The sequence below is a fragment of the Natrix helvetica genome, assembly GCF_964273705.1.
Source record: "Natrix helvetica genome assembly, chromosome: 8".
Taxonomy (NCBI): Eukaryota; Metazoa; Chordata; class Lepidosauria; order Squamata; family Natricidae; genus Natrix; species Natrix helvetica.
Window position 1 is genome coordinate 2199332 of NC_138559.1, and position 13480 is coordinate 2212811.

General features: G+C 43.4%; 1 protein-coding gene across 2 annotated transcripts in view; it reads right to left on the reverse strand.

The window, feature by feature from the left end:
- The window catches only part of LOC309396157 (surfactant protein C-like), a 353221-nt gene extending 341862 nt beyond the window's left edge, over window positions 1–11359 (reverse strand). Inside the window, exons 1-4 of one of the 2 annotated variants that reach the window (XM_081961036.1) lie at window positions 11201–11359; window positions 8177–8686; window positions 6887–7024; window positions 24–125 (exon numbers count right to left, since the gene is read on the reverse strand). In XM_081961036.1, coding sequence (XP_081817162.1) covers window positions 24–125; window positions 6887–7024; window positions 8177–8686; window positions 11201–11263 — 813 coding nt within the window. In that variant the 5' untranslated portion in view covers window positions 11264–11359. Of the gene's footprint in view, window positions 1–23; window positions 126–6756; window positions 7025–8176; window positions 8687–11200 lie in introns of both variants that reach the window. The other variant, XM_081961037.1, reaches the window with a different exon arrangement.
- Window positions 11360–13480: the final 2121 nt, after the last annotated feature.

A 13480-nucleotide genomic window follows, 5' to 3' on the forward strand; every position in this document is an offset into this window, starting at 1 on the left:
CCTATCAAGGTTCCCTTCCTTACCTGGAATTCCTTGAGGAGAATATCTAGTCCTTGGATATTTTCCTTATCCATCCTGGTTAGGTAACAGGCTTCTTGGTGTTCAGGCTTGTAGCCAATCAGCAGCTGTGAACAAGGCATTGAGATTCACTTAAACTCAGTTTATTCCTTGAAGTACATTTCTGCAGCACCTACGCCAATGCAAAAGTTAAGCATCAAATTTTGTCCAAGCATTAAATTGCCTTTGGTAAAGCATTATGTACCTGCATTCTTTTAGCAGCTAATAATACAATGCTGGTTTTTGTGAGAGCTGCAGTGTGTTTGCTGCTAAAAGTTGTCTAATATTCCTCGGTGGGAAATTAGCAGGATGGGGCGGAGTCTGAAAATGAGAATGCTGGATCAATGAGCCCATAATCCCTTTTGGGGTGGAGTCTGGTCAATTGAGTGTTTACTGGCTGGATGCCCTTCTTTTTTTTTTTTTATTAAATTTTTAAATAAGTTTTACAATTATTACCCCCCTTCTTTCCCTTCCCTCTTCCCCCATCCCTACCCCTCTTCCCTCCCTCCCTCCCTCCGACCTCCCAGAGCAGAATACAGGGTATAAACATTTAACAACCATACGCTAACATAAGCTAACTAATTTTAACATGTTACTATTCTTGTGCTTTAACTCCCCCTTTATTAAACTAGCTTTGAATAAATTGTAGCATTCCTTATGCCTTCATTCATAAGCTAACTGAAATTTTTTAGTCCGGTATTTCTTTTGAATATAGTCAATCCATCTTCTCCAGTCCAGCTTGTACTTCTCATCTTTGTACTTCAGATACGCTGAGATTTTGGCCATCTCTGCTAAGTTTACTACTTTTAACATCCATTCTTGGATAGTGGGCAACTCTTCCTTCTTCCAATATTGCGCCACCAACAATCTTGCTGCCGTCGTTAGGTTCAAAATCAAATTAGTCTCTATAACAGTACAGTCTGAAACTATGCCTAACAAAAACAACTGGGGTGTGAACTTTATCCTCTTTTTCAAAATATTTTGAATAACCCACCATATTTTTATCCAAAATGCTTTAACTTTTTTACAAGTCCACCAAATATGGTAATACGTGGCACCAACACAGTCACATCTCCAACATTTAGATTGTAGATTCGGATACATACAGGCTAGCCTTTTTGGATCTAAATGCCATCTGTACAGCATCTTGTAAAAATTCTCTCTCAAGTTCTGAGCTTGTGTAAATTTTACATTTCTTACCCAAATCTCTTCCCATGTTTCCATCACTATTGGTTCTTCAAAATTTTGTGCCCATTTTATCATACAATCTTTAACTAATTCTGTTTCAGAGTCTATTTCTATCAATACATTATACAACCTTTTTATATACATTTGACCCTGGTCCCTAATTTGTTTTACCAAATTATCCTCATTTTAGATAATACCAGTTTTCTGGTCTTTTTTCCATCTAGCCTGTAACTGTCCGTACTGAAACCAGGTTTGAATTACCCTTTCATCTCTTAGTACATTCAAAGATTTTAACTGTGGTACACCTCTATCCATACTTAGAAATTCTGCATATGTATTTACATCTTGTTTTTGTTCTATACTTATGTTCTCTATAGCATGTCTGGGCACCCCCCACATAGGTATCTTGTCATTTAATCTATATTGATATTTTTTCCAGACACGCAATAAAGCATTCCTTAAAATATAACTTTTAAAAATCTTGTCCGCCTTCTTGTCATATATTAGATAAGCATGCCAACCATATACCAGATTATAACCTTCAATATTCAATATGATATCCTCTGTTAGGTTAATCCAATCGCTAATTGTTGTTAAAACTGCTGCTTCATAGTATAATTTTAAATTGGGCATTTTTAAGCCTCCTCTTTCGCGTATATCTTGCATTATTTTAAGTTTTATTCTCAGTTTCTTCCCTGCCCAAACAAAGTTGTTAATACCTTTCTGCCATTCTTCCAAATTTGCGTCTTTTTAAAGTATTGGTATCATTTGAAAGAAGAATAGAAACTTGGGCAAAACATTCATTTTAACTGCTGCTATCCTTCCCAACAAAGGCAATTGTAGTTTTTTCCATGTATTCATTTCTATCTGTATTTTATGCCATAATGGTTCATAATTGTACTTATATAACTTCCCATTTGAAGTTGTAATATAAATTCCTAAATATTTAACCTTTTTTACTATCTCACATCCTGTTACAGTTTCTAATTCTTTTTTTTTTTTTTTGGTTCATAGTCATATTTTTAGCTATCATCTTTGTCTAGATTTACTTTGAACCCAGATACTTGACCATATTGATTAATTATATTCATTAAACCTGTAACTGATTCCCCTGGCTGGGTTAAAGTTACAACCAAGTCATCCGCAAATGCTCTTACTCTGTATTCATAATGCCTAATCTTAATTCTTGTAATTCGTCAGACCCACGTATTCTGTTCAATAACAATTCCAGGATTAAAATAAACAATAATGGAGACAAGGGACACCCCTGTCTTGTTCCATTTTCAATTTTAAAAGATTCTGTTAAGCCTCCATTAACTATAATTTGTGCTGTCTGTTTCTGGTATATTGCTTTGATAGATTGCATGAAATGATTTCTGAACTGCATCTTTTGTAATATTTTTATTAAAAATTGCCAATTGACTTGATCGAATGCTTTTTCCGCATCTAAGAATAAAAGCACTGCCGGGACTTGGTTATACTTTCCCAAATATTCCATTATATTGATGATTTGTCTTACATTACTTTTCATTTGTCTCCCCTGTATAAAACCAGACTGATCATTGTGAATCGTTTGTTGTGCAATTGGCATTAACCTGTTTACCAATATTTTAGCAAAAAAAAATATAATCTGTATTAAGTAATGAAATAGGCCTGCAGTTTTTTGGCTGGGTAGGATCCTGATCTTCTTTTGGAATCAATGAAATAAAAGCTGTTTTCCAGGATGGTGGGACCCTGCCTTCCATTTGGATTTTATTAAATAATTCCCTAAAAGGTTCCATCATTTCTAGTTGTAACTTCTTATAATAAACTGCTGTCAAGCCATCTGTGCCAGGAGCTTTGCCGATTTTTAATGCTTAATTGCTAGGAAGATTTCCTCTGTAGTTACAAGTTAATTCAATCTTCCCCTTTGCTCATCTGTAAGTATAGGAATTTTCTCTTTCTCCAAATATCTGTCTATGTCTGAACCTTGTATTTTGTCACCAGCATACAATCTGGTGTAAAATTCTAAAAAAGTCTTTTTAATCATATCCTGTTGAAAAACTTCTTTCCCTTTGTATTGTACTTTCTCTATATTACGAGATCTTTGTTTTTTCCTTAACATATATGCTAACCATCTACCTGGTTTATTGGCATTGCAAAAAGTGTTATGTTTAGCATATAGAAGATTAGTGGCTTTCTGGTCCGACATCAACATATTAAACTGCCCTCGCAATAAGGTAATTACCTCTTTTGTCTTCTTATCATCTGGTTTAGACATTAACTCCTTTTTTTTAATCTCTTCCTCTAATTCCCTTTGTTTCTCCCTTTGTCTGTGCGTATAAATATTATTCAAATTTATTAGAACACCTCTCATGTATGCTTTACTTGCGTCCCAAACCATTTCCATAGATATCCCCTTATGCATATTAAAAGCAAAATATTCTTTCAATAGTTTTTTTACATTCCGTAACATTTTTCTCATATCTAAATAGATTTTCATTTAATCTCCAAGAACTCCTAGGTCGGTTTCCATATTCAAATTCCATCTAAACTGGGTTATGATCTGTTAAAGTTCTCGGGCATATCTTAGTCTTCTTCACCCTGGAAAAAAAGTCATTTGTAATTAGTATAAAATCAATTCTGGAAAAGGATTGATGCCTATCAGAAAAGAAAGTGAAATCCCATTCTTTAACATTCCGTTCTCTCCAGATATCACTCAGTTCAAAGTCATCCATCATATCAAAAAAGTATTCAGGTAATCTTGCTCATGTTTGGGTATTTTGCAAAAGCCTCTTCTTGTCTTGAACTCCATTCCAGTCGCCCAGTAAAACGCAGGATCTATAACCTCATTGTGTTAATTTAGTGTGAAGCAACTTATAAAAATTTTCTTGTTGATTGGGAGCATATACTCCTGTTAAGAATATTTTCTTTCCTTCTATTAATAGTTCAATTGCAATATATCTACCTTGAGGATCTGCTTCAATTAATTCAGCCTTTAAGTCTTTTCTTAAATATATGACTATACCGTTTTTCTTCTCCGGAGCAGATGCTACGAAATGCGATCCCAGTCTTGCGTTCATCAAGTATTTCTGATCCTGTGTTCAAATGTGTGTTTCTTGTAAGCAAATTACATCATTTTTAAATTGTTTCAAATAGTGAAATATTTTTTTCCTTTTTTGTGGTGAGTTTAAACCATTGACGTTCCAAGTTAGAAATTTAATTGTCATCTTCAGCACACTGAAGCTTTCTAAGAGCTGCCTGGAAATTTTGCTGGGATTTCACCTTTGGTCTAGCTCCTCCCACAGCTTTGGTGCTTGTGTTTATATTTTCTTGGACTATCATCTGGGCTTGTTGAGACTTTAAGTCTTGTTCTTTACATTTAGTAGCCGCACGGGTTTGTCTCTGTTCCATAATTTCTTCTGTTTCCTGTAGTAAACTCACAACCCCAGTTTGTGCCTGATTATCTTGCTGCCTGGGGTCCTCTGTCTCTTTTCTTTCTTTGGGACCTGGAGATGGGGGGCATCCTGCCTTTAATACTATGCTATAAAAATCTTTTGCCTTCCAGACAGAGTTGAGACGATGTCTTTCTCCCAGGTAGTTCACCACCAATCGGGATGGGGTCTCCCATCTGTATTGAATCTGGCGCTTTCTAAGTTCATCCACTAGAAATGCATAGTCCTTTCTAGATCTCAACATTTTGGGGGGAATTTCCTTCAATACTATCACATCTTGACCTGCCACTTGCAATTTGTTTTTATAGGTTGCTTGCAATATTTCATTCCTAATTTTCCTGGTGACAAAATAGATTACAATATCTCTTGGCAGTTGTCTTTGTCTGGCAATCCATGAATTAATGCAGTAAATTTTGTAGATTTGCCAGGCACATTCAACCTTTGGTTCCCCAGTTAATTGAGCGAAAGCCTCTGTGCAAAAATCTCTCTTAAATTTTCTTGGTTATGTTCTTTCAAACCCCTTATCCTCAGGGCAAATTCCATTGTTCTATATTGTATCATTTTAAGCTCCGCCTCTGACATCAATTTTACTTTGTGCCTCCATAAGTTTATTGTCCAACTTTATATTAGACTCATTAATTTCTTCCACCTTCTCATTGAGAGATGTTACATAACCAAATAATCCTTTAAATGCCTCAACTATATCCTCCCTTATCTCTTGGTTATGCGTTTGGATTAAATCCTTAATTCCAGATATTTCATCAGAGACATCTTTAAAGGCACTTGCAATTTTCCCCTCCAAGAGAACTGCTTGTCCTTTTAATGCATTTTGTAAATTATTTTGTAGAGCCTCCAGTGTCAGGGTTTGTGTTTGTGTTTCCACTGGAGGTAGTAAAGACTGTGACTTTTGCGACTGTGCTGGCGAACTGCCAGCACTTTTTGAAACATTGAATTTTGCCTGCTTTGAAGCCATTTCAAAGTATTCAAATCAAGCTTTTAAGCAACCAATTTGTTCAGTCCAGAAAATCCACCTATTCTCTCAAGTCTTCCAGCAGCACTAACAAGCACTTAACAAGTGCTAATCAGCTTTCCACTTCACTTTCGTTTTCACCACATCCCTTATTATTCCGGGACCATTTTTTTTCTAAGTTCCCTTTAAGTTTACAGAAGGAGATATAATTTACGGAGTTAAGGCTTGTACTTGTGATATATTGACCTCCTGGTTTGCTCCGCCTGCGTCTTGTTCAGATGTAGAATAAGCATTGAAACAGCAGGGGTGGACGCTGCCTTTTGTTTCTGCAAAGGCAGAAGCGTCCCGAGATGAGGAGACTGTTGGGCTTCCTGGGGAGTTCACACCCTTCACGCCACAGAATTGCTTCTGGGGCTGCTGGGGACCTCTACCCTATGCCAGACAGCTCACTTCCCCCTCTTTTCCCGAGGGGGGTTTCAAACCGCTGGACAGCTGATTTATGCTATCCTAGCAGCTTGTTACTCAAACATGGGGCTGGCGTTCCTGAGGGAGCATCCTCCAAGGGCAGCGGTGCCACCGGAAGTCGCTGAATGCCCTTCTTGTTGCCAATGCGGAGTTATATTCAGCAGATACATTCTCATCGTTCCCAAAGAGAGAAATATCTGCCTCTACCTAGGATCGAGCTCACAGACTCTTGATTGAAAGGCAGAAGCTCCACCTCTAGGCCACCGCACCCCTCAATGAGAATACTAGATACAAAATCAGATGACCTTCTAGGTCAGTGTTGGTGAACTTTTTCAACACCGAGTGCCAAAACATGAGCATGCCTGTATTCCTGACCCTAGGGGGCGGTGCTCATCTCCAGCCAGCACTGCCTGAAGATGTCTCCCTGGTCATGTGGCCGGCATGACTCAATGCCCAAGGCGCACGGAACACTGTTCCCTTCCCACCAAAGGTGGTTCCTATTTTTCTACTTGTATTTTTACCTGCTTTCGAACTGCTAGGTTGGCAGAAGCTGGAACAAGTAACAGGAACTCACTCCGTTACATGGCACTAGGGATTTGAACCGCCGACCTTTCTGATCGACAAGCTCAGCATCTTAGCTACTGAGCCACCATGCTAGCCTTCCCTAGTTCTAAATGGTCCATTTCAGCTTCTTGTGTGCAGAATAAATCTTACTGTTCCTCCATCCAGGTAATACCTGGGTTTCTTTTTTTCTTTTGTAGCTGCCACTCACCTTGGCAAAATCATAAATGATGGTGGCTGGGTTGTGGATCCCGTCATCCACATAGTAAGTGGCGATTTCTTCCTTATCCATGGAGAACTTCAGCTGGGATTCTTCTCCATCCAACTCATCAATGGTCATGTGCAGAAGCTGCATGGAGTAGAAAGAGATGCATTTGGCTCGCTTGCAGCAACAACTACTAGAGCATTATATCAGGTGGGAGGCAATACGAGACCAGAGAGGAGAGGTGACCCAACCCTTGGGGTGCATGGCATCCTCCTGGCAGTGTTCTGACCCAGCTCCCCAAACACAACAAACCCTCTGTAGTTAAATCAATGATTCCTTTATTAGGAGTGCCAGCATCCCCGGCAAAAAGTTTCTCTCTCACCGCAGGCTAAAAAGTCCGGCCGGCCGGAAGATGAATAGTTGTCTGCCACACCTATTCATCTCCTCCCCCTGCCTTTTATCTCCAGAGCTCCAGAGGGTGGGGTTTCGCTAGCAGCAATGGCTCTTCCACCCCAAGGACCGTTCCATAGATTTCCACTGCTCTCCTCTGCCTTCTGTGCATCCATGTGTCAGGCACTGGGCCCAGCTGTTCCTCCTCTTCCTCATCAGTCACCTCCAGACCTGGGGGCTGTTGACTCTCCATCTGAGGGCTGACAGGCGGCCCAGGCTCCGCCTCTCTCTCTCTCTCTCTCTCTCTCTCTCTCTCTCTCTCTCTCTCTCTCTCTGCCAGCTCCACTCCCTCTTCCCCCTTGGATCTCCCAGAGTTCCTTGATGCTGACCCTGACTCTCACGCCTCTCCCTCTGATTTGACTGCTGGAGGGGCTAGTGGCTGACAGGCCACAACAGGCAGGCTCTCTAATAGGAGAGCTGCTGTAGGTTATTGGCCAGGAGGATTGGAAACAGAGGGGTGCTGCTATTGTTAATTATTTTGGTTGTTCTATTATTTCAGTTGTTTTTAAGGAACCAACCGGATGGAGAGCAATTTGTACATGTATCTGCACTGGAGAATCCAGGGCCGTGATGGTAAATGCAGAAGAACCAGCTGTGTTGTTGTCTCTACACTGTTGGCTGTGAAATTTGAATTCGGCTCAGCTTTGTTTTTAAACAGCTCACAAAATCCCTGAAAATGTAGCCACCAGAGTGGGTGCAAGGCAGCCCCAGAACCCATCTGGGTGCCTCCTGGTGCAGCTTCCCTCACCTCTCCTGCCAGCTTCGGATGCTCCCGCCAGCCCAACCCCAGGGAAAAGAGCCCCTCCCCAGCCCAGTCCCCTGGAGGCCCAGCCCTCCCCTACTTACAGCCTCCGTATGTGCCTGGGTGATGTAGAGCCCCATCAGCAGAGCCCCCACGACAACCAGCACCACAAGACCCACAATCACCAGGACGATCAGGAACCTCTTGATGTTCACAGGGCAGCCGATCATTTTGGGAAGCTGGCACAGCATCATGGGCAGCTGGCACAGCAGCCGTGGGAGGAAGCAGCACATCTGGCAGCAGCAATCGCAGCTCGGAGGGCAGCAACAATCGCAGCTCGGGGGGCAGCAGCAGCTGGGGCAGCAACAGCAGTTGGAGCAGGAGTCACAGCTGGGGCAGGAGTCACAACCACAGCAGGGGCAGCAGCATCCCGGACAGGAGCCGCAACCTGGACAGGAGCCGCATCCCGGACAGGAGCCGCAACCTGGACAGGAGCCGCATCCTGGACAGGAGCCGCAACCTGGACAGGAGCCGCAACCTGGACAGGAACCACAGCCACAGCTAGGGCAGAGACCACAGCAGCCCCCAAACTCTGGATCCAGGGCATGGTAGGCCTGTGGAGGTAGATGAAAGAGGAGAGAGAGAGAGAGAGAGAGAGAGAGAGAGAGAGAGAGAGAGAAAGGAGAAAGGGAGACAAGAGAGAGAGAGAAGGAAAGAAGGAAAGGAAGAAAGAAAAAAGAAAGAAAAGAAAAGAAAGAAAGAAGAAAGAAAGAGAGAGAGAAAGAAATAGAGAAAGAGAGAGAGAGGCAGAGAAAGGGAGACAGAGAAAGAGACACAGAGAGAAAAAAAGACAAAGATACAGAGAGAGAGAGAGAGAGAGAGAGAGAGAGAAAGGGAGACAGAGAAAAGGAGAGTCAGACAGACACTCAGAGAGAGAGAGAGAGAAAGAAAGAAAGAAAGAGACAGAGAAAGAAAGACAGAGAAAAAGAGAGAGAGAAAGGGAGAAAGAGAGAAAGAGAGAGAGAGAAAGAGACAGAGAAAGGGTGACAGAGAAAAAGAGAGAGAGAGAGAGAGAAAGAAAGAGACAGAGAAAGGGAGACAGAGAGAACGAGAGAGAGAGAGAAAGAAAGAGACAGAGAAAAGGCGACAAAGAAAAAGAGAGGGAGAGAAAGAAGGAGACAGAGAAAGGGCAACAGAGAAAAAGAGAGAGAGAAAGAAAGAGACAGAGAAAGGGAGAGAGAGAGAAAGAGAGAGAAAGAAAGAGAGAGAAAGGGAGAGAGAGAGAGAAAGAGAGAGAGAGAAAGAAAGAAAGAGACAGAAAAAGGGAGACAGAGAGAGAGAGAGAGAGATTGATTATGGGAGATTCACAGGATGGAGGAGATGGTCATTGGCATTGCCAGAATGAAAGAGGCTCAGGAAGGAGACTTTTGGGGAACCAGCTCTGCCCTCTTGCCCTGGTCTCTGTCACCTGTCCTGCGCCACACACTCAGGTTCCACGTCCTTTCCATTAACTTGGTTGATAGCAAGCAAACGTCCTCCCCCAAGTCCATGGCTCCATCACACACACACACACACACACACACACACACACACACACATCAAACTTCTGCCCCCACTACCTGTGCCTGCTCTTTTCCAAGACCCCACCTCCTCCTCCTCCTAGGCTACAGGGTCTGGGATGCCTTTCAAGTGATTTACAAATTGGTTTAAGGAATATATAAGCTGCCTAAGTCCATCACTACTCTGGGTGGCATGCGGCATGACACAAAAATCAAGGCATTTTATCACAGTAATTAACTGGCACAAACAATCTGAAAGGATAAACAGAAAATTACAAAATCATAGAAGCACAACTGCGAAGAAAAAACACTGAAATGTCAAACCAGGGGTCTCCCCACAAACACTAGCTCAGGGGTCTCCAAACTTGGCAACTTTAAGACTTGTGGACTTCAACTCTCAGAGTTCTTCAACTAGCTCTGCTTAAAGTTGCCCAGTTTGAAGACCTCTGATCTAAGTGGAGAGATTGCAGAGGAAGGGATTAAAAGAGAGTAAATTATGCTGGCTGGAGAATTCTGGGAGTTGAAGTCCACAAATCTTAAAGTGGTCAAGTTTGAAGACCTCTGATCTAAGTGGAGAGATTGCAGAGAAAGGGATTAAAAGAGATTAAGTTATGCTGGCTGGGGAATTCTGGGAATTGAAGTCCACAAGACTTAAAGTGGCCACGTTTGGAGACCCCTGGGCTAGCCCAAGCCTTGGCATGAAGAGCTCATTTCAACAGGGCCAGGATGGAGACCATCCAAATCTCTAGGGAGCCATTGTTCAGGAGGGTGAGGGAAGGCTGTGACAGAGAGAATCACACAGTGGACGTTGTTCCATTGTTGAGACCCAGAATGGTTCCCCATGAGACCTGGGAGGTCTGTAGAGGAGGACAATTGGTGTGGCTCTGCTGCTAGATTCTCCTTAAATGAAAAGATGCTACCTGCAGGAATGCCCTGAGCGTGTGGGCGGGCAACCGGGGGGCGACGGCGACACACCAGTTCAGGGGCGTGGCCAACCTGCTGGTATTACTGGTTCGGGGACCCAGTCCCAATTTTTACTACCGCTTTGGCAGAACCAGTCTGAACCGGTAGGAACCCACCTCTGCCTGAGCCACCTTTGGACCACCAAGGGCTCACTCAGCAAATTGGAAAAGCAGATAACAGACAGGGGGGAAAATCATCCGTCTAAAATGCACCTAATTAAAACCGGTGGAAGAGATCAAAGAGGTGGACATCCCTCATAGCTACTGCAGCTCATCACAATATTTGCTTGGTCTGAAGATTTCCAAAGCTCTAATATCTATTTCCAAGGTGTAACTCAAGAAATTCAGAGTTAATTATAATCTCTGAGATAGAACTTGTAACTTTGAGCTGCTATCAAGAAATGCTGAATAATATTTCCAGCATCTAGGGACAGGCAAGTTTTTAATTGGGCTTTTTATAGTTGGGACTTCTTGCCAAGGAACCTGCTCAGATGCAGGGCCCAGGTCCTCAGATAAATTCAGGCACTTATTTAAATTTGAGCCTCTGAAATTTGGAAGAAGAAAGTACAAAGGGAAGGAAGTGTAATCAGGTAGCAAAGGGACTCACGGCTGATGGTGCTTTGAGTAGAGTCTCCTTGGTGACAACTTCTATCTTCTCCTCCATCTCCATCCCTGGGCTCTCTCCTCAACATGAGATCTACACCTCGCCAGTTACTGAAGTGGAAAGAATCAAAGTTATATACATATATATATATACACACACACACAGGAAGACTACTGAAAAGGAGAGGGGAGTGGTCTCCCTCTCCCATTTCTCTGGCTATGTTACGGACCTTCTCTTGGTTGGTTGGACTTGAGAACTTGATTCTCTGTTGTTCCATCCTTCTCAGCCAAGTTTCTGAGATGGGGCCAACATATTGCGAAACATGCATGGCTGAAGGCCTTATCCTTCAAAAAGCTCTTGACAGAGTTGAGTGGACACTTGTCCCCAGTGGATGGTCCTTGTAGCCCCAAAAGTGGCAAATAATAGGGAGCCAAACAAAAGTCTTGTGAAGGGCACTCCCATCCTTGTGGTAAGAAATGGTCTCTCTCTCATCCATCTCCTCAGCTCACTTTGTTTTGCTACACACAATATTATTGTCAAGGCGGCCTCCCTCAGCAGCCAAGAAAGAAACTACTTTATTTTGCAGAATTAAGAGTACTTTTGCTGGTTATGAAAAGATAGCAGCTAAGCAAAGCAAGATCTGAGGCAAAAGCACGCGAAATCATACATATCAATATGTAACCAACCCCCTCCCCCTGGTAATCCTCACCTCAGTGTCCAATCTGCAAATCCCTTGTGTCATGTGAAGGAGCATCATCAGGTTGGTATGCAGGACGGTTGGCCTTGACCAACACCAAGTACTAATCTTCAGCATGCTCAGTGGACTGTGAGACCAAAACTCCCTTTTTACAATCTCTCCTGAACTTAAACTCCCCCCCCCAATACCAGCCCCCCCTCCCCGTTTCAATGGCAGCCAAAAGCAAATAGCGAAACAGAGGCTGACATCTATTTGGGGGGGGGGGGGTAATCTAGTGGGGTCTGGGAAGGTTTGAAGCAAGTAGATAGCATAATTAACCAAGTTGAAAGGGACCTTGGAGTTCTTCTAGTCCAACTCCCTGCTCAAGTAGGAGACCCTATGCCATGCTAGACAGATGGCACACCAGTCTCTTCTTGAAAGTTCCCAGTGATGAAGCTCCCACAACTTCTGAAGGCCAGCCATTCCACTGAATAACAGATGTGGAATGGGACCTTGGAGGTCTTCTAGTCCAAACCCCTGCTCAAGCAGGAGACCCTATGCCATGCCAGAGAGATGGCAGTCCAGTCTCTTCTTGAAAGCTTCCAGCGATGGAGCTCCCAAAACGTCTGAAGGAAATTTCTGTTCCACTGGTTGATTGCTCTCACTGCTAGGAAATCTCTCCTTAGTTTGAGGTTGATTTCATCTATGATTACTTTTTGTCCTGCCTTTAGGTGCTTTGGAAAATAGGGTGACTCCCTCTTCACTGTGACAGCTCTTTAGATATTGGAAGATGCTTTCATGTCACCCCTACCCCTTTTCTTTTTAAAGACTAGGCATACCTGTTCCAGCCTCCAGTCCCCTAATCACCTTTGTTCTTCTTCTCTGTACTTTTTCTAGAGCCTAGATTATGCCATATACTACTATACTATGTATAAGTGTATTATGTCCACAGTAGTTTGCCTATCCACTGATTTACTAAAAATTAGCCCCAAAAGGCAATAGGTTTTGCCTGGCATGAACTGTTTTTTTAAAAACCCGGTGCTGGTTTCTCGTAATCCCCTTGTTTGCTTCTAAGTGCTTGCAAATCCTCCACTTGATACATCTTTTCCAGGAGTTTCCCCAGGTATGGGCGTAAAGCTGATTGGCCTATAACAGTGATGGTGAACCTTTTTGGCACCAAGTGCCCAAGCTAGAACGGGCGTGCATGTGCGTGTGTACCAGTGGTGGGTTCCTCCCGGATCGCACCGGATCGCGCGCGCTCCCTTTCAGCGCTCCACCTGGCTCTCGCGCTCCCTTCCGGCGCTGAAACCGGAAGTACAGTCTTGCCCCGCCCCTGGCGAAGCAACGACGCCTGCCTGCGCTCCACCAGCTCGGCTGGGAACGGAGATGTTTCCTCAGCGGAGCGGAGCGCCTGAAAAGACTTTTCAGGCGCTCCGCTCCGCTGAGGAAACATCTCCGTTCCCAGCCGAGCTGGTGGAGCGCAGACAGGCGTCGTTGCTTCGCCAGGGGCGGGGCAAGACTGTACTTCCGGTTTCAGCGCCGGAAGGGAGCGCGAGAGCCAGGTGGAGCGCTGAAAGGGAGCGCGCAAGCCAGGTGGAGCGCTGAAA